Source organism: Pseudophryne corroboree, chromosome 1 (genome assembly GCF_028390025.1).
Source record: "Pseudophryne corroboree isolate aPseCor3 chromosome 1, aPseCor3.hap2, whole genome shotgun sequence".
Classification (NCBI taxonomy): domain Eukaryota; kingdom Metazoa; phylum Chordata; class Amphibia; order Anura; family Myobatrachidae; genus Pseudophryne; species Pseudophryne corroboree.
This window is the reverse complement of record NC_086444.1, coordinates 301,549,239-301,572,043: the sequence shown is the minus strand read 5'-3', so window position 1 is coordinate 301,572,043 and position 22,805 is coordinate 301,549,239. Positions and strand designations below refer to the sequence as shown.

The 22,805-nt window shown below is 48.0% G+C and overlaps 1 protein-coding gene across 1 annotated transcript in view; it reads right to left on the bottom strand.

The window, feature by feature from the left end:
• Positions 1 to 22,805, bottom strand: part of VPS29 (VPS29 retromer complex component) — a 72,873-nt gene that overhangs the window by 5,501 nt on the left and 44,567 nt on the right. The window contains exons 2-3 of the mRNA XM_063964403.1: positions 20,713 to 20,904; positions 2,027 to 2,262 (exon numbers count right to left, since the gene is read on the bottom strand). Coding sequence (XP_063820473.1) covers positions 2,027 to 2,262; positions 20,713 to 20,904 — 428 coding nt within the window. The remainder of the gene's footprint in view (positions 1 to 2,026; positions 2,263 to 20,712; positions 20,905 to 22,805) is intronic.

The window sequence follows — 22,805 nt, the reverse complement described above, 5'->3', positions numbered from 1 at the left end:
TATATATACATATCGCCAAATAAGTGTCCCCCCTCTCTGTTTTAACCCTGTTTCTGTAGTGCAGTGCAGGGGAGAGCCTGGGAGCCTTCCCTCCAGCATTTCTGTGAGGGAAAATGGCGCTGTGTGCTGAGGAGAATAGGCCCCGCCCCCTTTTCGGCGGGCTTCTTCTCCCGTTTTTCTGAGACCTGGCAGGGGTTAAATACATCCATATAGCCCCCAGGGGCTATATGTGATGTATTTTTAGCCAGAAGAAGGTACTATCATTTGCTGCCCAGGGCGCCCCCCCCCCCCAGCGCCCTGCACCCTCGGTGACTGCTGCTATGAAGTGTGCTGACAACAATGGCGCACAGCTGCAGTGCTGTGCGCTACCTTATGAAGACTGAAGAGTCTTCTGCCGCCGTTTCTGGACCTTCACTTTTCGGCATCTGCAAGGGGGGTCGGCGGCGCGGCTCCGGGACGAACCCCAGGGTGAGACCTGTGTTCCGACTCCCTCTGGAGCTAATGGTGTCCAGTAGCCTAAGAAGCCAATCCATCCTGCACGCAGGTGAGTTCACTTCTCTCCCCTAAGTCCCTCGTAGCAGTGAGCCTGTTGCCAGCAGGACTCACTGAAAATGAAAAACCTAACAAACTTTTACTCTAAGCAGCTCTTTAGGAGAGCCACCTAGATTGCACCCTTCTCGGCCGGGCACAAAAATCTAACTGAGGCTTGGAGGAGGGTCATAGGGGGAGGAGCCAGTGCACACCACCTGATCCTAAAGCTTTTACTTTTGTGCCCTGTCTCCTGCGGAGCCGCTATTCCCCATGGTCCTGACGGAGTCCCCAGCATCCACTTAGGACGTCAGAGAAAAGTGTGTGATGACCTTATTTACATCAGACCCCAATTTTATAATAATAGAGATGTTCCAATGCAGACATGGGGGTGATTCAGACCTAATCGCTGTGCTGCTAAATTTGTTGTGCTGTGTTCAGGTAGTCGCCGCTCAAGGAAAGTGTATATCCGCAATGCATGTGTGCGACTGCATGTGTACGCCGAACTGCAAAAATCCCTCAGTCAGCGAACAGCTGCAAATCTGTTCAAACCACACTCACCATCAAATAATTTTTCCACTGTGTGCAGCCCAGGACTTACTCCTACAGTGCGAAGATAACAGGCTGATCGGGTCCAGGGCTGACGTCACACACCCTCCCTGAAAACACTTGAGAACGCCTGCGTTTTCCCTGACACTCCCAGAAAACGGTCAGTTACCACCCACAAATGGCCTCTTCCTGTCAATCAGCATGCGACTGGCTGTGCGAGTGAAATTTTCGCACCAGCCTGTCGCTGTCCGGCGAAGCCGGTTGCTGTTCGCTGACGCGCATTGCTCACTGCGGTGCATGTGCAGTCTGTCGATGATCGCCTGCTGTGCGAAAACGCACAGCAGCGATCAGGTCTGAATCAGGCCCATAGTCAAGGTATATGCTTGTTCTACATTTAAGCAGGACGGTACTTTCATACATCACAATATTTCATGGACTTGTGTCCATGGATTATGAAAACTATAGACTACAAAAATTGGCATTACCACTATAGGGACAATTCAATGAAATGCAAGTAAATCGCGCCCTTAAGTGCAGCTATATGCCACACTTGTGGTAACGCGGGACTAATAGGTCTTTGTTCGCAGCTCTATGTGCACACAGATCCATGAGTCTGGGGCAAGATCGAGACATGAGTTCAGCTGCCATTGCAACAGCAACTTGCTCCTAAATGAATTGGCCCCCGCCCCGTGATTATGTTACAATAGTTTAAAAAGACAACTCATATTTTCTATATCTATCTGTCTATCTATATATGTATGTGTATATATATATATATATATATATATATATATATATGTATGTGTATATATATATATATATATATATATAGAATGTATGTATGTATGTATGTATGTATGTATGTATGTATGTATGTATGTAATTATAAAACAATGAATGACTAGCAAGTATAAATGTACCAAGTAACATTAAACAGCAAACAACTTACCTTTCTAATGCATTGTAGGCTCCTGTGGCAGATCCTGGGTTGATATAAAACTTGTTTTCATGCTCAAACGCCTCAAATTTCTGTGTATGTCCTGAAATCATTATATCTACATCAAGCTGCCTTTGCAACAATGCTAGGCTAGCCATGTCACCCCAGGGAATGACTTGGTGACCATGGATTAGCCCAATCTTAAACTGACCAACAGTCACAACCTTTTGTTCTGGGTAGTTTAAATTCTGGGAGAAAAAAACCAAAACAAAAACAGAAACAGAGAGACATCATTACAGGGTAACTATATTCAACTGATTTGGATTATTACAACCCTACTTTCACCTAATGGCAATTATTAATATGTCATTGGTGAAAGTAGGTGGAGTAAATATATCAGAACTTTTTTAAAGACAAATTAGCAACTCCCACCACTGTGGTTATGAGAAATGCTATATGCCAAGACAAAATAAGACATTGGAAGGTGCTTTATGAGTTTTGTAATACAGACAGACATTTTGGAAGAATATTTCTAGTCACGTGTGTCCAAGTACACACTATATCATTTTTGGGCTGACCTAACAGATATTCATACCTCCCAACATGACCCTCTCCAGGAGGGACAGAATGCTCTGCTCCTGGGCTTCCCTCTTAATAAATGATTGCCATCACCTGTGCTGAAACACCTTTCTTATCTTTTAACCTGTTCAACACAGGTGCCTGTAATCATACAATAAAAGGGAAACCAGGAGCAGAGCATTGTGTCCCTCCCGGAGAGGGTCATGTTGTGAGGTATGGATATTGGATCGCTGGCCAGATTGTTTAGTGTGCACACGCTGTACCAGGGTACAGCGGTTGGCCCAAATCACATACAATCGGCTCCCAACATAGCGTATGCTGCACACACTATGTGAGACTATTTGGAATCAAAAGGATTGTTTAGAACTAAAACTATTGTTGGGTAGTATGTACGCTGTACACCGGGATTGTTTTGTGTTGGTCTGAATTGGGCAAAATCCTATAGTGTGTACCTAGGTTGAAGACTCAGAAATGGGTTCTATTATGTTAGTTTCAGTTGAGCAACAGGTTGACCGTTCTATAACTGCACTGGGTGTTTGTGTACATAAAACCTGAAAATACATGGATTATAATATGCAGTGCAGAGAACTGATTGAGCAATGCAGTTTATCTATATAACACTGCAACTTAGTTATTTGCACACTTCTTTAAACCACTTAACTAACAATTTTTATTTCCAAAAACCACTCAGAAATTGTAATTTTATGAGTGAAAAAGGAGATCTATGGTAGACTTACCATTGTTAAATCTCTCTGCGAGGTACACTGGATTCCACAGGGAATAATATCTGGGGGTGTAGAGTTGGATCTTGATCCGAGGCACCAACAGGCTAAAGCGTTGACTGTTCCCAGGATGCACTGTGCCGCCTCCAGGCACTGAAGCTCAGTTTTGTTAACCAGTCCAATACAGTAGCAGGTAAGAGAGACGGTAGATGTTAGTCACATAGAACCACATTCTCACGACAGGAGAAGGGACTAGCGGCTAACGACATACAAACCCAAAGAAGCTAAGTGCGTCAGGGTGGGCATCCTGTGGAATCCAGTGTACCTTGCAAAAAGAGATTTAACAATGGTAAGTCTACCATAAATCTCCTTTTCTGCAGCGGGGTACAACTGGTATTCCACAGTGACTAACATCTTTAGGATGTCCTAAAGCAGTTCCTCATGGGAGGGGACACACTGTAGTGGGCAAAAGAACCCGGCGTCCAAAGGAAGCATCCTGGGAGGCGGAAGTATCAAAGGCATAGGAACCTGATGAACGTGTTCACAGAGAACCAAATGGCCGCCTTGCACAACTGTTCAGCGGACGTGCCATGGCGGGCCGCCCAAGAAGGTCCAACCGACCGAGTAGAATGGGCCTTGAAAGCAGCAGGAGCTGGGAGCCCAGCCTGCGCATAAGCTTCTAATCCATCTGGCCAAGGTCTGCTTATTAGCATGCCAGCCACGTTTGTGAAAACCAAATAGTACAAAAAGAGAATCTGACCTCCTGATAGAGGCAGTACTTTCCACATAAATACAGAGAGCCCGTACCATGTCCAAAGATCTTTCTTTGGAGGACAAACCAGAAGAGATGAAGGCCAGAACCACAATCTCCTAGTTAAGATGAAAAGATACCACCTTAGGTAAAAAATCAGGGCGAGTTCGAAGAACTGCCCGGTCACGGTGAAAAATTAGATAGGGTGGACGACAGGACAAAAGTACCTAAGTCCGACACCCAGAGGAGGCAATAGCCAACAGAAACACGACCTTAAGCATAAGGCATTTAAAAAGGTCCACAGACTCAAGAGGTTCAAATGGAGACTCTTGCAGGGCAGTCAAGATGACAGACAGATCCCATGGAGCCACAGGAGGGACATAGGGAGGCTGAATCCTTAGAACACCCTGAGTGAAAGTGTGAAAGTCAGGAAGAGATGCAATTTTTCTCTGAAACCACACCGACAAGGCAGAAATATGAACCTTGAGGGAGGCCAGACGAAGGCCCAAGTCTAGGCCTTGTTGTAGAAAAGCCAAAAGTCTGGAAGTTTTGAAAGTATATGCATCATAATTCTTAGCGGCACACCATGTGAAGGAAGAATTCCAGACCCTGTGATAAATCCGAGCTGAAGCTGGTTTACAGGCTTTCAACATAGTTTGAATGACCACCTCAGAGAATCCTTTTGCTCTCAGGAGTGATGCTTCAAGAGCCACGCCGTCAAAGCCAGTCTGGCCAGGTCCGGGTGTTGAGGAAGTAGCAGAGGACGCTCTATTGACAGATCCTGCAGGTCTGAGAACCAATGCCGTCTGGGCCACGATGGAGAAATTAGAAGTAGTATTCCTCCTTCTTGCTTGAACTTCCATATTACTCTGGGCAGGAGCAACACCGGAGGGAACACATATGGCAGCCAAAAGTTCCATGGAATTGCCAGTGCGTCCACGAACGCTGCTTGAGGATCCCTTGTCCGAAGACTGGAACCTTGTGATTGTGTCAAGATGCCATCAGGTCTACATCTGGTAGGCCCCATTGTCCACTAGGAGTTGAATAGACTTCGGGATGAAGACTCCACTGTCCGGCGTGCCTGTCCTGACGACTGAGGAAGTCCGCTTCCCAGTTAAGGACTCCCGGAAGGAACACTGCCGATATGGCTGGCAGATGGTGTTCTGCCCATTGGGACGATTTTTGACAATTCCATCATTGCCATGCGGCTTTGCGTGCCGCCTTGATGATTTATGTATGCCACTGTGGTAGCGTTGTCCAATTGTACTTGAAACTGGCTCTGCCTCTGGTGCAGAACAGGCCTGTTCCAACGCACTGAACACTGACTGCAATTCCAGAATGTTTATTGGGAGGAGAGATTCCTCCCTGGTCCACCGAACCTGGAGAGAGTGTTGCTCCAACACCGCGCCCCAACCTCGCAGACTGGCGTCCGTTGTCAGGAGGACCCAGTTGGAGATCCAGAAGGGACGGCCCCTGCTCAACTGTTGGTCCTGTAGCCACCAGCTCAGTGACATACGAACCTCTGGAGTCAAGGAGATAATTTGAGACTTGATCCGGTGAGGCAGGCCGTCCCACTGGGAAAGGATTAACCTCTGCAGAGAGCGGGAATGAATTTGGGCGTACTCCACCATGTCGAATGCAGACACCATGAGGCCTAGTACTTGCATCGCCGAGTGTACTGACACTCTCTGGTGAGAGAGGCAGTATCTGATCCTGTCCTGAAGTTTCAGGACCTTCTCTGGAGACAAGAACAATCGTTGGTCGTGTGTGTCCAACAATGCCCCCAGGTGCACCATGCTCTGAGCAGGGACCAGCGAGGACTTCTTCCAGTTGATGAGCCACCCGTGGGCTTGTAGTAATTGGACCGTCTGTTCCAGATGACGGAGGAGAACCTCTGGGGAGTTCGCCAGGATCAGCAAGTCGTCAAGATACGGCATGATCCCGACACCCTGACGGCGGAGAAGAGCCGTCATGACTGCCATGACCTTGGTGAAGATCCGAGGAGCTGTGGTCAGTCCGAAATGCTAGGCCTGGAATTGATAATGTAGATTGCCAAGAGCAAACCGCAGATATTGCCAATGCGACTTGGCGATAGGAATGTGCAGGTAAGCATCCTGTATGTCCAGGATACCATATAGTCCTTGATTTCCATGGCCATTACAATGGAACGCAGAGTTTCCCTACGGAATTTGCATACCCTCACAAATTTGTTCAAAGATTTGAGTTTGAGTATAGGCCGGGAGGACCCATTTGGTTTCGGGACTAGAAACAGGGTCGAATAGTAGCCCCTGTCTCTTTGAGACAGAGGTACCGGCACAATCACTCCAGTATCTAGGAAAGATTGTACAACCAAGTGAAAAGTCTGTGCTTTCAGCGGATCCGAAGGGATAACCGTCAAGCAGAACTGGTGAGCGGAGACGTCTCTTGAAGGAGATCGCGTACCCGTGAGAGACAACTACCCGCACCCAGGCGTCTGAAGTGGTCTTTAACCAGGCATGGGCGAACTGCAGAAGCCTGCCTCCCACCCTTTGGTCCCCCAGGGGGAGGCCCGCCCCGTCATGCCGCAGGCTTGTCCTGTTTGGAATCAGGCTGATGGGCTGTCCAAGATTGCTTAGACTTGGGCTTGGTGGTTTTGGAAGTACGAGCCTGTCTTTGGGTACGCCTGACCCTTTGCTTTAACTGGAGGTCGAAAGGAACGAAAAGTGGTACTCTTTGCCTTCGGAGCAGAAGGAATAGTACTTGGGAGAAATGCAGTCTTAGCTGTTACCAAGTCAGTCACGATCTTGTTCAGATCCTCCCCAAATAGTATGTCTCCCTTAAATGGGAGAACTCAAAGGTCTTTTTGGAGTCCAGGTCCACTTTCCAGGACCTTAACCACAAAATCTGGCGAGCCAGGATAGACGTAGTAGACGCCTTGGCCGCCATTACACCTGAATCAGAGGCCGCCTCCTGAATATAGTGTGGTAATATACGACAGATATTGTCTGGCAGGGTCAGAAAAATTGAGAGGTAGCTCAACCTCTATTGCCTGAACCCATGCTTCAATAGCTTTTGCAGCCCAAGAGGCTGCCATAGTGGGTCTATGCACAGCACCGGTAAGTGTATAAATAGACTTCAGGCATCCCTCCACACGCTTATCCGTTGGTTCCTTCAGTGAGGTGACAGTGGTGACAGGCAGAGTGGAAGATACCATTAGACAGGCGACATGAGAGTCCACCGGCGGTGGAGTTTCCCACTTGTTACTCAACTCTGCAGGGATAGGGTAACAAGCTAGCTATCTTTTTGGACAGGCAAAATTTCTTCCCTGGAGATGACCAGGATTCCTGACGTATGTCAATTAAAAGATCAGAATGCGGTAAAAGTACTTTAGCAACTTTCTGACGTTTAATCTTATCAGGTTTCTTAGACGTAGCGGAGGGGGGGGGGGGGGGCTCAATTTCATCATCAATCTGGAGAATCAGCATCATAGCCTACACTAGGTCAGGAGCATTAACTTGAGTTGTACATTCCTCATCAGAAGCAACTCGCTTGCTCCCCTCCAATCTGTCCTGAACTCCGCAGCTAGGCTTATCTTCCTCTCCCGCCGCACCACATCTGCCACTCCCCTTCGACAAAATCTACACTGGCTCCCATTCCCCTACAGAATCCTCTTCAAACTCCTCACCCTCACATACAAGGCCATCTCTAATTCCACTTCTCCCTACATCTCCAACCTCCTTTACCTTCATACTCCCTTCCGCCCCCTACGGTCGACTAATGACCGTCGCCTCTCCACCACCCTTGTCACTGCTTCCCATGCACAAGTTCAGGATTTTGCCCGTGCTGCACCCCTTCAGTGGAACGCACTCCCCCGCTCCATTAGACTCTCCCCGACCTTGCAAAGCTTCAAACGGGCACTAAAAACCCACCTATTCATCAAAGCATACCCTCCCGATGCATAACCCAGTGCTGAAGCCGCGCCTCCACCCCCCTGCCTCATGCCGTGAACATCTCAGCTTTGCTTGCATACTGCCATCAGGCTACCTCCCACTTGCCTGCACCTCTTGTCATCTGTCTGTCGCCCCTCCCCACTAGATTGTTAGCTCTTCAGAGCAGGGCCCTCTTTCCTCTTATTATCTAAGCCCTCGTCTCAACACATTTCACTCGCAGCTCTCCCCTACTCAACGACCATCTTTATCCTGCTAGTAAAGGCTCATCTCCATTTATGGCCACCAGCCTCTAGTAGTACGATGATCACTCCATCAATACTTACATCTTAGCTGTATTATGTCTTGAGAACGTGTGGTGCTCTGCTACCTGTACTCTATTTCTGTTATTTATTTACTGTAATGCTATGTTTTGTCTCCCTGTACTGTCCTTTGTACGGCGCTGCGAAACACATATGGCGCCTTATAAATAAAATGTAATAATAATAATAATAATAATAATAATAATAATAACTGTATCAGTGTCTGACGGATCAGTATAATCCCCATCCTCATCAGAAGAATCATCCAAAATATTAGTGGATTGTGAGGAAGAAATTGTCTGTTTAGATGACCCCTAGGGCGAGGGGTAGGTTTTTGTCTAATCAAAGACTGATTTAATTATTGTAATTGGGTAGACAGAGCATCCACCCAAGGCGGGTTGACTACAGGGACAATATGTGGCTGCAATGGCACAGGAGGTCCCACAGGGGGCGTAAGCCGCGTTACAAGAGTCAACAGCATATTTGAAAAAGCACCCGAAAGTGGGTCTTGATTTGCCACAGGTGCTACAAACTGACTGGAAGGTGCAGGGCATGCAGTCCCTGAACCATCAGCTGAAACCTTTTCCTCAGACAAATCCATAGCGCCAGCACTGCAGATTTCCCGCCCTGTGTAGCAGACATTATTGGAAATATAGCCTTAGGGCGCAGCAGTACAATACAGCCAGACAAACACAATACCTGCAAAAAAAAAAAAAAAAAAAAAAAAAACCCTGTGTCATGTGATAGCAAATGCAAACCACAAAACAGAGGATTTAAGCGGTGTGAGGTGACAAACACACAGTGAAAAATACAAAAAAACTGTATATCCTGTGAAACCCTATATTTGAAATGAGACCCTGATATAGTGATAGCAATACATGTGAGCCCGTAGCTGGAGGAGGGGCTACAGGTCAGCGCCTTATCCCCTCTGCTGGACTATGGAGCCTATGTTAAACGGATTTTAGTAAATTCGACCTGTGCTCCCTGTCCTGGTGGATATAGTGGGGTCCCTGCACGGCCACAGTGTTTACGCAAGCGGCGCGGTCCGTCTGCTGGAATCGCGATTTACCGGCGGGGCCCACCTGGTGGACCCTCTTACCTCCTCCCTGTCGTGCAGCCACGCGATCCAGGAGAGCAGCAGCGGTGGTGTGTCTAGAAACTGGTGCGTCCCCGCTACAAATACCCTGGAAACAGGCCGCAGGAGTACACAGAGCCGCTGAGGGAGGTGTTGGAGCCACAGCACAGCATGTCAGAATAACTAAAGTGCTGCGGCCCTTGAAGTCTTCTTAAAAAGCTCTTTTCAGGGCTGCCTAGCGCAGCCCCCCCTATTAGTGACCTGCACTGGCACCAACTTACAAACTGAGCTCCAGTGCCTGGAGGCGGGGCTATAGAGGAGGCTGTGCAGTGCATCCTGGGAACAGTCAAAGCTTTAGCCTGTTGGTGCCTCGGATCAATATCCAACTCTACACCCCAATGTCATTCCCTGTGGAATACCAGTGTACCCCGCTGCAGAAAAGGTGAAGAACATATATTCTATCTTATACAAAATTATATTAAATAAAATGAAATTTAAAAAAAAAGGGGGGATTTTTTTTTATATTTGTAAAAAAAAAAAAAAGAAGGTTGTTTTCAAACACTGGTACATCGGAACCATTGTGACTTTCATTTTAATAGCCCGGACAGCCACCAGGTATACAGGGGGAGCTAGTTTATACTTCACCAACGGCTGCTATTGTCTGAAGCCGCAGGGTGGGGAATCCTGCTGTACAGACCGATCAGCAGTGATCGGCAGCATGGCAAATATTGGGGGAGGGCGCAGAGGGACCCACTGAGAGCTGCAGCTGCGGGAAGTTTCCCACGCTGTGTATCTGACTGGTCGCATCCTTTGCAACCAGGTCTGATAAAAGCACTTGCTGGTGTGGTCGCATCTGTTGCGACCATGCCAGGCAAGTGGTTAAAAAAGAATGTAAATTATAATACACACTGATACCAGCAAGTTCAGTCATTTGGGTCTTTAATTGTATAAAAATACTGTATATATTGGTGAGGAAACTGGTTATAAGCAACTAAGTCATAAATGAGATCTTGCAGAGATATTGTGAAATAACGATTTAACCGTTGTTAAATCTGTTTCTGCGAGGTACACTGGGCTCCACAAGGATTAACATCGGGGGGTGTAGAGTAGGATCTTGATCCGAGGCACCAACAGGCTCAAAGCTTTGACTGTTCCCAAGATGCACAGCGCCGCCTCCTCTATAACCCCGCCTCCGTGCACAGGAGCTCAGTTTCGTTAACCAGCCCAATGCAGTAGCAGGTACCAGAGACGACAATCGCTCGTAGCCAATAACACCACACACTCACCACAGGAGAGGGTGTCAGCGGCTATGCCAATACCAACCCAAAAAAGCTAAGTGCGTCAGAGTGGGCGCCTTGTGGAGCCCAGTGTACCTCGCAGAAAGAAATTTAACAACGGTAAGTTCTTACCATAAATCTCGTTTTCTGCTGCGGGGTACACTGGGCTCCACAAGGATTAACATCAGTGATGTCCTAAAGCAGCTCCTTATGGGAGGGGATGCACTGTAGCGGGCACAAGAACCTGGTGTCCAAAGGAAGCATCCTGGGAGGCAGAAGTATCGAAGGCATAGAACCTAATGAACGTGTTCCCTGAGGACCTCGTACTCGCTTTGCCCAATTGTTCAAGGACGCACCACGGTGGGCTGCCCAAGAAGGTCCAACCGACCGAGTAGAATGGGCTTTAATGGTAGCAGGAACCGGACGACCAGCCTGTACATAAGCATGTGCAATCACCATTCTAATCCATCCAGCCAGAGTCTGCTTGGAAGCAGGCCAGCCACGTTTGTGAAAACCAAACAGCACAAAAAGAGAATCGGATTTCCTAATGGAGGAAGTTCTCTTCACATAGATACAGAGAGCCCGTACTACATCCAAAGACCGCTCTTTGGTAGGCAACTCAGGAGAATTAAAGGCCGGAACCACAATCTCCTGGTTAAGGTGGAAGGAAGACATCACCTTGGGTAAATAACCTGGTCGTGTTCTAAGAACCGCTCGGTCACTGTGAAAAATCAAATGGGGAGACTTACAGGATAAGGCACCCAAGTCCGAGACCCTTCTAGCTGAAGCAATAGCCAGCAAGAATAGCACCTTAAGGGAAAGCCACTTAAGGTCAGCAGAGGCAAGAGGCTCAAACGGAGACTCCTGCAAGGCCTCCAAAACCACAGACAGATCCCAAGTGGCCACAGGTGGCACATAAGGAGGCTGAATCCGCAACACGCCCTGAGTGAATGCATGGACATCAGGTAGGGCAGCAATCTTTCTCTGAAACCAAACCAACAAGGCAGATATGTGAACCTTGAGGGAGGCCAATTGGTAATGAAGGTTGCCCACCGTGAACCTCAGGTACTGCTGATGAGACACTGCAATGCGAATATGCAGGTAGGCATCCTGTATGTCCAGGGAGACCATATAGTCCCCAAGCTCCAAGGCCAGAACAATAGAGCGCAGAGTTTTGATACGAATCTTGACCCGCACACACTTGTTCAAGGACTGCAGATTGAGAATGGCCCGCGAGGACCCGTTCAGTTTCAGGATTAGTAACAGCGGTGAGCCAGAGGCACCTGTACTACCACTCCTGTGGTCAGGAGGGAATGTACCACCGAGTGCAGAGTGTTTGCTATTGCCGGGTCCAGAGGCACATCTGTCAGGCAAAATCGATGAGGGGGCCGATTCTTGAAGGGTACAGCGTAAACTTGAGTGAGGACTTCCCTTACCCAGGTATCTGAAGTGGTCTTCAACCATTCCTGGGCAAAACCTAGAAGTCGGTCCCCCACCCTGGGATCCCCCAGAGGGAGGCCCGCCCCGTCATGCGGCAGACTTGTCAGTTTTGGAAGCATGCTGACGGGCAGCCCAGGCTCGTTTCGGTCTGGGCTTGGCAGTTCTGGAAGCACAAGCTTGCTTTGGGTACGCCTGACCTTTTGCTTTACCTGGAGGACGAAAGGGCCGAGGGAAAGTACTTTTAGCCTTCTGCGTGGAAGGAGCCATACCAGGTAGGCAAGCTGTTTTAGCAGTAGCCAGATCAGCCACAATCTTATTGACATCTTCTCCAAAGAGAATGTCTCCCTTGAAAGGAAGCACCTCCAGGGTTTTCTTGGAATCCATATCCACCGACCAGGATCTCAACCAAAGGATACGTTTGGCCAAGACGGACGTAGTAACAGCCTTGGCCGGCAGCACCATGGCATCGGATACCGCCTCATTAAGGTACAGAGAAGTCGTGGTAATATATGAGAAACATTGTCGATCATGCTCAGAAGCATTAGAAGGCAATTCCGCCTCTAGCTCCTGAGCCCACACCTCAACAGCTTCAGCAGCCCATGTCGCTGCAATATTTGGCCTATGCACAGCCCCCGTTAGGGTGTAAATCACTTTCAAACAACCCTCCACACGTCTATCCGTCGGTTCCTTCAGAAAGGTGATGGTAGTTACTGGCAGAGCAGAGGAAACTACCATGCGCCACATGAGAATCTACAGGCGGAGGAGTTTACCAATTTTTACATAGCTCCGCAGAGAGGATGGCGAGCCAACAGACTCTTATTTGGTATGAATTTCGTCCTCGGATTTTCCCAGGATTCCTGACGTATGTCAGCCAGGTGTTGAGAATGAGGTAAAACCTGTTTAATCACCTTCTTACGTTTAACTCTATCTGGATTTTTAGAGACAGCCTCAGGCTCAGGATTATCAGACACCTGAAGAATGAGCCTAATTGCCTCAATCATATCAGGGACATCCACCAATGACTTCCCTTCCCCATCAGAAACATCTGAGTCAGTGTCTGTGGGATCAGTATGTGCACCATCCTCCTCAGAGGACGTGTCTGGGACAGCAGTGGATTGGGAGGAGGTAATGGCCCGTTTAGAAGACGTCTTAGGCGGGCGAGAGTGACACTTAGATGTAGTCAGTGACCGGTTCAATTGCTGTAACCGAGTGGAGATTTGATCTGCCCATGGCGGATTAATAGCAGGGACCATAAACTGCTGCACTGGCAGAGATGGTCCCACAGGGGGCGCCAATTTAGTTACAGGCGTGTTTAACAGCGTGGAAAAGGTAGCCCAAGGTGGGTCATTTGTTGCCCTCAGTGCTACAAACCCACTGGGGGGTAAGGAACCCCCTGAACCTGAACTCTCAGCTGCCAAATTCTCCTCCAACACGTCTGTGGCATCACCACCACGCAATGTGGGAGAAGCCCCAGCTCCGTTGCCTCATGTAGCTGACATAATAATGAGCACAATATTGGGCAACCTGGTACAATTCTTAGCAGCGATATACCTAGCAAGAACTCCCAGTGAAGTGTGACTGTGTCAGCACAAACCGGGAATCCATGAGATATATAGGGTGACTATAAATCACAAGGAAAAATACACAGCAAGTATATCTTGTGAAAAAAAATAAGAATTTACTCACCGGTAATTCTATTTCTCGTAGTCCGTAGTGGATGCTGGGAACTCCGTAAGGACCATGGGGAATAGCGGGCTCCGAAGGAGGCTGGGCACTCTAGAAAGATTTATGACTACCTGGTGTGCACTGGCTCCTCCCACTATGACCCTCCTCCAAGCCTCAGTTAGGACACCGTGCCCGGACGAGCTGACATAATAAGGAAGGATTTTGAATCCCGGGTAAGACTCATACCAGCCACACCAATCACACCGTACAACTCGTGATACTATATCCAGTTTGACAGTATGAAAACAACTGAGCCTCTCAACAGATGGCTCAACAATAACCCTTTAGTTAGCAATAACTATTTACAAGTATTGCAGACAATCCGCACTTGGGATGGGCGCCCAGCATCCACTACGGACTACGAGAAATAGAATTACCGGTGAGTAAATTCTTATTTTCTCTGACGTCCTAGTGGATGCTGGGAACTCCGTAAGGACCATGGGGATTATACCAAAGCTCCCAAACGGGCGGGAGAGTGCGGATGACTCTGCAGCACCGAATGAGAGAACTCCAGGTCCTCCTCAGCCAGGGTATCAAATTTGTAGAATTTTGCAAACGTGTTAGCCCCTGACCAAGTAGCTGCTCGGCAAAGTTGTAAAGCCGAGACCCCTCGGGCAGCCGCCAAAGATGAGCCCACCACCTTCCTTGTGGAATGGGCATTTACAGATTTTGGCTGTGGCAGGCCTGCCACAGAATGTGCAAGCTGAATTGTACTACAAATCCAGCGAGCAATAGTCTGCTTAGAAGCAGGAGCACCCAGCTTGTTGGGTGCATACAGGATAAACAGCGAGTCAGATTTTCTGACTCCAGCCGTCCTGGAAACATATATTTTCAGGGCCCTGACAACGTCTAGCAACTTGGAGTCCTCCAAATCCCTAGTAGCCGCAGGCACCACAATAGGCTGGTTCAGGTGAAACGCTGACACCACCTTAGGGAGAAACTGGGGACGAGTCCTCAATTCTGCCCTATCCATATGGAAAATCAGATAAGGGCTTTTACATGATAAAGCCGCCAATTCTGACACTCGCCTGGCTGAAGCCAAGGCCAATAACATGACCACTTTCCACGTGAGATATTTCAGATCCACGGTTTTTAGTGGCTCAAACCAATGTGATTTTAAGAAACTCAACACCACGTTGAGATCCCAAGGTGCCACAGGAGGCACAAACGGGGGCTGAATATGCAGCACTCCTTTCACAAATGTCTGAACTTCAGGTACTGAAGCTAGTTCTTTTTGAAAGAAAAATCGACAGAGCCGAGATCTGTACTTTAATGGAGCCTAGTTTTAGGCCCATATTCACTCCTGCTTGCAGGAAATGCAGAAATCGACCTAGTTGAAATTCCTCTGTTGGGGCTTTTTCGGCCTCGCACCATGCAACATACTTCCGCCATATGCGGTGATAATGATTTGCCGTAACATCTTTCCTGGCTTTAATAAGCGTAGGAATGACTTCTTCCGGAATACCCTTTTCCTTCAGGATCCGGCGTTCAACCGCCATGCCGTCAAACGCAGCCGCGGTAAGTCTTGGAACAGACAGGGCCCCTGCTGTAGCAGGTCTTGTCTGAGCGGCAGAGGCCACGGGTCCTCTGAGATCATCTCTTGAAGTTCCGGGTACCACGCTCGTCTTGGCCAATCCGGAACCACGAGAATTGTGTTTACTCCTCGCTTTCTTATTATTCTCAATACCTTTGGTATGAGAGGCAGAGGAGGGAACACATAAACCGACTGGTACACCCACGGTGTCACTAGAGCGTCCACAGCTATCGCCTGAGGGTCCCTTGACCTGGCGCAATATCTTTTTAACTTTTTGTTGAGGCGGGACGCCATCATGTCCACCTGTGGTTTTTCCCAACGGTTTACCAGCATCTGGAAGACTTCTGGATGAAGTCCCCACTCTCCCGGGTGGAGGTCGTGTCTGCTGAGGAAGTCTGCTTCCCAGTTGTCCACTCCCGGAATGAACACTGCTGACAGTGCTAGTACATGATTCTCCGCCCATCGGAGAATTCTTGTGGCTTCTGCCATTGCCATCCTGCTTCTTGTGCCGCCCTGTCGATTTACATGGACGACTGCCGTGATGTTGTCTGACTGGATCAGCACCGGCTGGTGTAGGAGCAGGGATTTTGCTTGACTTAGGGCATTGTAAATGGCCCTTAGTTCCAGAATATTTATGTGAAGGGAAGTCTCCTGACTTGACCATAGTCCTTGTAAGTTTCTTCCCCGTGTGACTGCCCCCCAGCCTCGAAGGCTGGCATCCGTGGTCACCAGGACCCAGTCCTGTATGCCGAACCTGCGGCCCTCTAGAAGATGGGCACTCTGCAGCCACCACAGTAGAGACACCCTGGTTCTTGGAGACAGGGTTATTAAGCGATGCATCTGAAGATGCGATCCGGACCATTTGTCCAACAGGTCCCACTGAAAGATTCTGGCATGGAACCTGCCGAAGGGAATTGCTTCGTAAGAAGCTACCATCTTTCCCAGGACCCGCGTGCAGTGATGCACCGATACCTGTTTTGGTTTCAGGAGGTCTCTGATTAGAGATGACAACTCCCTGGCTTTCTCTTTCGGGAGAAACACTTTTTTCTGGACTGTATCCAGAATCATACCCAGGAACAGTAGACGTGTCGTCGGAACCAGCTGTGACTTTGGGATATTCAGAATCCAGCCGTGCTGGTGCAGCACTTCCTGAGATAGTGCTACTCCCACCAACAACTGTTCCTTGGACCTCGCCTTTATTAGGAGATCGTCCAAGTACGGGATAATTAAAACTCCCTTTTTTCGAAGGAGTATCATCATTTCCGCCATAACCTTGGTAAATACCCTCGGTGCCGTGGACAGTCCAAACGGCAGCGTCTGGAATTGGTAATGGCAATCCTGTACCACAAATCTGAGGTACTCCTGGTGAGGATGGTAAATGGGGACATGCAAGTAAGCATCCTTGATGTCCAGGGATACCATGTAATCCCCCTCGTCCAGGCTTGCAATAACCGCCCTGAGCGATTCCATCTTGAACTTGAATTTTTTTATGTATGTGTTCAAGGATTTCAAATTTAAAATGGGTCTCACCGAACCGTCCGGTTTCGGCACCACAAATAGTGTGGAATAGTAACCCCGGCCTTGTTGAAGTAGGGGTACCTTGATTATCACCTGCTGGGAATACAGCTTGTGAATTGCCGCTAGCACCGCCTCCCTGTCTGAGGGAGCAATCGGCAAGGCAGATTTTAGGAACCGGTGGGGTGGAGACACCTCGAATTCCAGTTTGTACCCCTGAGATACTATTTGAAGGATCCAGGGATCCACCAGTGAGCGAGCCCACTGATCGCTGAAATTCTTGAGGCAGCCCCCCTCCGTACCTGGCTCCGCCTGTGGAGCCCCACAGTCATGCGGCGGACTTGGAAGAAGAAGCGGGGGAGGACTTTTGCTCCTGGGAACCTGCTGTTTGTTGCAGCCTTTTTCCACTACCTCTGCCTCTGGACAGAAAAGACCCGCCTTTTCCACGCTTGTTTTTCTGGGTCCGAAAGGACTGAACCTGATAAAACGGCGCCTTCTTAGGCTGTGAGGGGACATGGGGTAAAAATGCTGACTTCCCAGACGTTGCTGTGGAAACTAGGTCCGAGAGACAATCCCCAAATAATTCCTCACCCTTATAAGGCAAAACTTCCATGTGCCTTTTAGAATCTGCATCTCCTGTCCACTGGCGAGTCCATAAGCCTCTCCTAGCAGAAATGGACAATGCACTTACTTTAGATGCCAGCCGGCAGATTTCCCTCTGTGCGTCTCTCATATATAAGACTGAGTCTTTGATATGGTCTATGGTTAGCAGGATCGTGTCTCTGTCTAGTGTGTCAATATTTTCTGACAGTTTATCTGACCACGCAGCGGCAGCACTGCACATCCATGCTGACGCAATAGCTGACCTAAGTATAATGCCCGAGTGTGTGTATACAGACTTCAGGATCGCCTCCTGCTTTCTATCAGCAGGTTCCTTGAGGGCGGCCGTATCCGGAGACGGTAGTGCCACCTTTTTAGACAAACGTGTGAGCGCTTTATCCACCCTAGGAGGTGTTTCCCAACGTGACCTATCCTCTGGCGGGAAAGGGAACGCCATTAGTACCTTCTTAGGAATTACCAATTTTTTATCAGGGAAAGCCCACGCTTCTTCACACACTTCATTTAATTCATCTGATGGGGGAAAAACTACGGGTAGTTTTTTCTCCCCAAACATAATACCCTTTTTAGTGGTACCTGTATTTATATCAGAAATGTGTAACACCTCTTTCATTGCCTCAATCATGCAGTGAATGGCCTTAGTGGGCATCAGGTTAGACTCATCGTCGTCGACACTGGTGTCAGTATCAGTGTCGACATCTGCGATCTGAGATAGCGGGCGTTTCAGAGCCCCTGATGACCTTTGAGACGCCTGGACAGGCACGAGCTGAGAAGTCGGCTGTCCCACATTTGGCATGTCGTCAAATTTCTTATGTAAGGAGTCTATACGTGCACTCATTTCTTTCCATAAGCTCATCCACTCAGGTGTCTGCCCCGCAGGGGGTGACATCCCTTCTAAAGGCATCTGCTCCGTCTCCACATCATTATCCTCATCAAACATGTCGACACAGCCATACCGACACACCGCACACACACAGGGAATGCTCTAACAGAGGACAGGACCCACAAAAGCCCTTTGGGGGGACAGAGTGAGAGTATGCCAGCACACACCAGAGCGCTATATAATGCAGGGACTAACTGAGTTATGTCCCCTATAGCTGCTTTTTCTATATAAATGTATACTGCGCCTAAATTTAGTGCCCCCCCTCTCTTTTTTACCCTTTTCTGTAGTGTAGACTGCAGGGGAGAGCCAGGGAGCTTCCTTCCAGCGGAGCTGTGAGGGAAAAATGGCGCCAGTGTGCTGAAGGAGATAGCTCCGCCCCTTTTCCGGGGACTATTCTCCCGCTTTTTCCTATATACTGGCTGGGGTATTTTCCACATATATAGCCTCTGGGGCTATATATTGTGGTATTTTTGCCAGCCAAGGTGTTATTGCTTCTCAGGGCGCCCCCCCCAGCGCCCTGCACCCTCAGTGACCGGAGTGTGAAGTGTGTGTGAGGAGCAATGGCGCACAGCTGCAGTGCTGTGCGCTACCTTGGTGAAGACTGATGTCTTCTGCCGCCGATTTTCCGGACCTCTTCTTGCTTCTGGCTCTGTAAGGGGGACGGCGGCGCGGCTCCGGGACCGAACACCAAGGCTGGGCCTGCGGTCGATCCCTCTGGAGCTAATGGTGTCCAGTAGCCTAAGAAGCCCAAGCTGGCTGCAAGCAGGCAGGTTCGCTTCTTCTCCCCTTAGTCCCTCGCTGCAGTGAGCCTGTTGCCAGCAGGTCTCACTGAAAATAAAAAACCTAATTTCTATACTTTCTTTCTAAAGGCTCAGGAGAGCCCCTAGTGTGCATCCAACCTCGGCCGGGCACAAAATCTAACTGAGGCTTGGAGGAGGGTCATAGTGGGAGGAGCCAGTGCACACCAGGTAGTCAAATCTTTCTAGAGTGCCCAGCCTCCTTCGGAGCCCGCTATTCCCCATGGTCCTTACGGAGTTCCCAGCATCCACTAGGACGTCAGAGAAATCCTATATTATACAGAAAACCTGATACACTTAGCCCCCACAGGTTATGGAATATAGGAATAGCACGCTGAGTGAAATACCCGATATGGCAGCCACGCAGCAGCTACATGCACACACATATATAGTCACAAGCATACCATGCAGAAATTATGCACCATAAAACTGCACTGGACTAGCAATACAAAGTAATACTCAGTAAAGCTATATGCATCAACAATAGATATAACAAAGCACAGTAGATACTGGATGTATATCACAGGGCGTTTGTACCACACAGCCCTGAATGTATGCACTCTTTCATAACTAACACTGTCCCAGTGACAGGTAGAATACTTAAGTGTCCTGTAAAATGCACAGCGCTGGTGATCAGGCGGCTTTACAGAGAAGGATTTGCCCCAACAGTCCCAGTAACAGCTCAGCTCCTTTGTGATGGCTGGTGACAGGGAGTGAGGGAGAGATATGCAGCTCCAGGGCGGGAACATTCACAGAAATGGCGCCCTGGGGCTGGGCTACAGGTTAGGCCTTCTCCCCCTGCTGGCTTCCCCACCGGGCGCTGCAGCCTATAAAAACAGGGTTTTAATAGAGGGAAAACCCCCCAACTGTGCCCAGTGTGCCTGGTGGCTAGTGGAGCGGCTGCCCAGTAACAGTGTCAACACCAGCGCGCGCGGCCCGCCTCCTACGTCCGCGCCGGATCGCAGTAAACAGCGGCCAAAGAGACCCCTTACCTCCCCATGTACCTGCGGCCACGCGATCCTGGAGGGCAGCGGCGGGTGTGTGACTAACTTTTCAGAAGTACACCGGAGCCTCCGCTGTAGTAACCCCGGCAACCAGGGCGCAGGAGTATATAGCGCCGCTGGGGGTGATGGAGCTGCAGCAAAGTAGGTCTACCTGACATGAAACACTGCAGCCCTTGAAGTCTTGAAAGTATTCTTTCTTTAAATTAAGCTATAAATGGGCTGCAAAAGGCAGCCCCCCTGTTGATTGCCTGCTTACTGCATGGCACCAACTTACAAACTGAGCTCCTGTGCAGGCGGGGTTATAGAGGAGGCGGCGCTGTGCATCTTGGGAACAGTCAAAGCTTTGAGCCTGTTGGTGCCTCGGATCAAGATCCTACTCTACACCCCCCGATGTTAATCCTTGTGGAGCCCAGTGTACCCCGCAGCAGAAATATGTACACATACATACACACTTCTAGAAACACGCATACCAAATATACCAGTTTATAAAAATAATCACGTGTAATTATTCTTTGAAAATAAACGTAATAAAGAGATAATAAATGAGAACCTCGTCAAAGTCTCCTCTGACAATGTGAACATCCCCAGCCAGTGTCTTGAGGTAGTCATAGCTCTCCTTGGTGCAGAGATTCCCGGTGCACAAAATATGTTGTATCTTACCAGGAACAAGCAATTTTTTGAATTTTGCCGGCAAACTGTTACAGCGATGTGGGATATGTAGATCTCCTAATACCAAGACCAACTAGAGTTTGGAAACAAATAGTTAGAAACAACATGTATGAATAACATAAGCATGTAAAACCACTCAATATATTAAATTAGTAAATTAACAAAAAGGTGCATACACTCAGTGAGGATCTATTGTAAGAAAGTCATAGTTTACTGAAATCTCTAAGGGTTAAAAAACAAAAACAAAACATGAGAGGTTAGTCATGACTCACAGATTTTGCAAGTGTTGGAACCTACAGTAGTGGACACAAATGTTGGGTTGTAAGCAACAAATAACCCAATCAGGGGTATTTACAAAAGGTCTATTTTCACCAATTTCAATCGATAAAAGTTCATTTTAAATCTAGGTTGTGTTTCAGGGGCTAAAATGCACATTTACTAACACATGATTTTGATATGAATTTTTAAATGTTAGTAAATGTGTTTTAGCCCTCGAAACATGATGACAGAGATTTAGATCGATTTTCAATAATTTTAAATTGATAAAACAACCTTTAATAAATATACACCTAATGGTGCCCACTATTTGATCTTTTTAGTTCAAATAGCATTGAGTCTAGTTCAAATCGCACCGTGTGTATTGTCCCTTGCGATGCGCACTCCCGTCTAGTCCATAGCTCAAGGCAAAATAGTATGTGCAGGCAGGTATTTTTGTACTACATCACATATACTACATTGTAGTGTATTCAAACTTGGATGTAGTTCAAATAAAGAACTTCACAATAGTTTATGTAACTAAACTGGATATTAAAATTATTATAGCTCCAGATTCCAAATGTGTGTATGCACTCACAGGACAAGTCACAAAATGATGACCACTAGTGGAAATGTACATTTCCAACAAAAGTAAAAAATAAAAAATAATTGATATAGGTAAAGTCTTTAAATAAAGAATAGTATCTAATAATTAAGCACATAGAAATAATCATTTGTAAACATAACAAGTGGTCTGATATACCAGCCTAAGCATGTAAATCTACCCATCAATTATAAAAAAAAAGTGAAAAACTGCAATGCAATATAATATATTTTGATAATTGACTGCGGGTTCCAGGATGACACTGAAATCAATATACAGCTGTATTAATTGAGATCCCGTGGTGTGTATGGCCGCTGTATGAGGTAAATGTGTCTGCCACTTGCATCCGGTCTCTGGGGTACATATATAAGGAGTTGCTATGGGGGGAGAGTGGTATCAGCGTTGTGTGTGTTGATAGTGCTTATGCCCCATGTATTAGTGTAACGGTATGTGGTAAATGACAGGAGCGCTACTTGCCCCTGTCATTATCTACATGACAGTGCACCAATGTCCCAAGCCCATGTATGAACAGTCAGTGGCACTAACCGTTCCGACACCTACAGCGATCAATTTAGATAACTGCAGGTGTCTTCCCATGCACAGACACTGTAGTGCCTGCTGTGGCTGCCAGGATCCTGGCTACACAGGAGATCTTGCGAGGCCTGCAGGTTCTCAAGAATGTCCAGTGGAGCCAGCTGGGGGTGAGACACTCAGCACCCTTCCAGCAGATTCACTAATGTGCAAGCAGACAAGTGCAGTTAGCACCTACACACTGAAGCGCCGAAGAAAGGTGCAGAAAATAAGATTTTACTCACCGGTAAATCTATTTCTCGTAGTCCGTAGTGGATGCTGGGGACTCCGTAAGGACCATGGGGAATAGACGGCTCCGCAGGAGACTGGGCACATCTAAAGAAAGATTTAGGACTATCTGGTGTGCACTGGCTCCTCCCCCTATGACCCTCCTCCAAGCCTCAGTTAGGAACTGTGCCCGGAAGAGCTGACACAATAAGGAAGGATTTTGAATCCCGGGTAAGACTCATACCAGCCACACCAATCACACCGTACAACTTGTGATCTGAACCCAGTTAACAGCATGATAACAGAGGAGCCTCTGA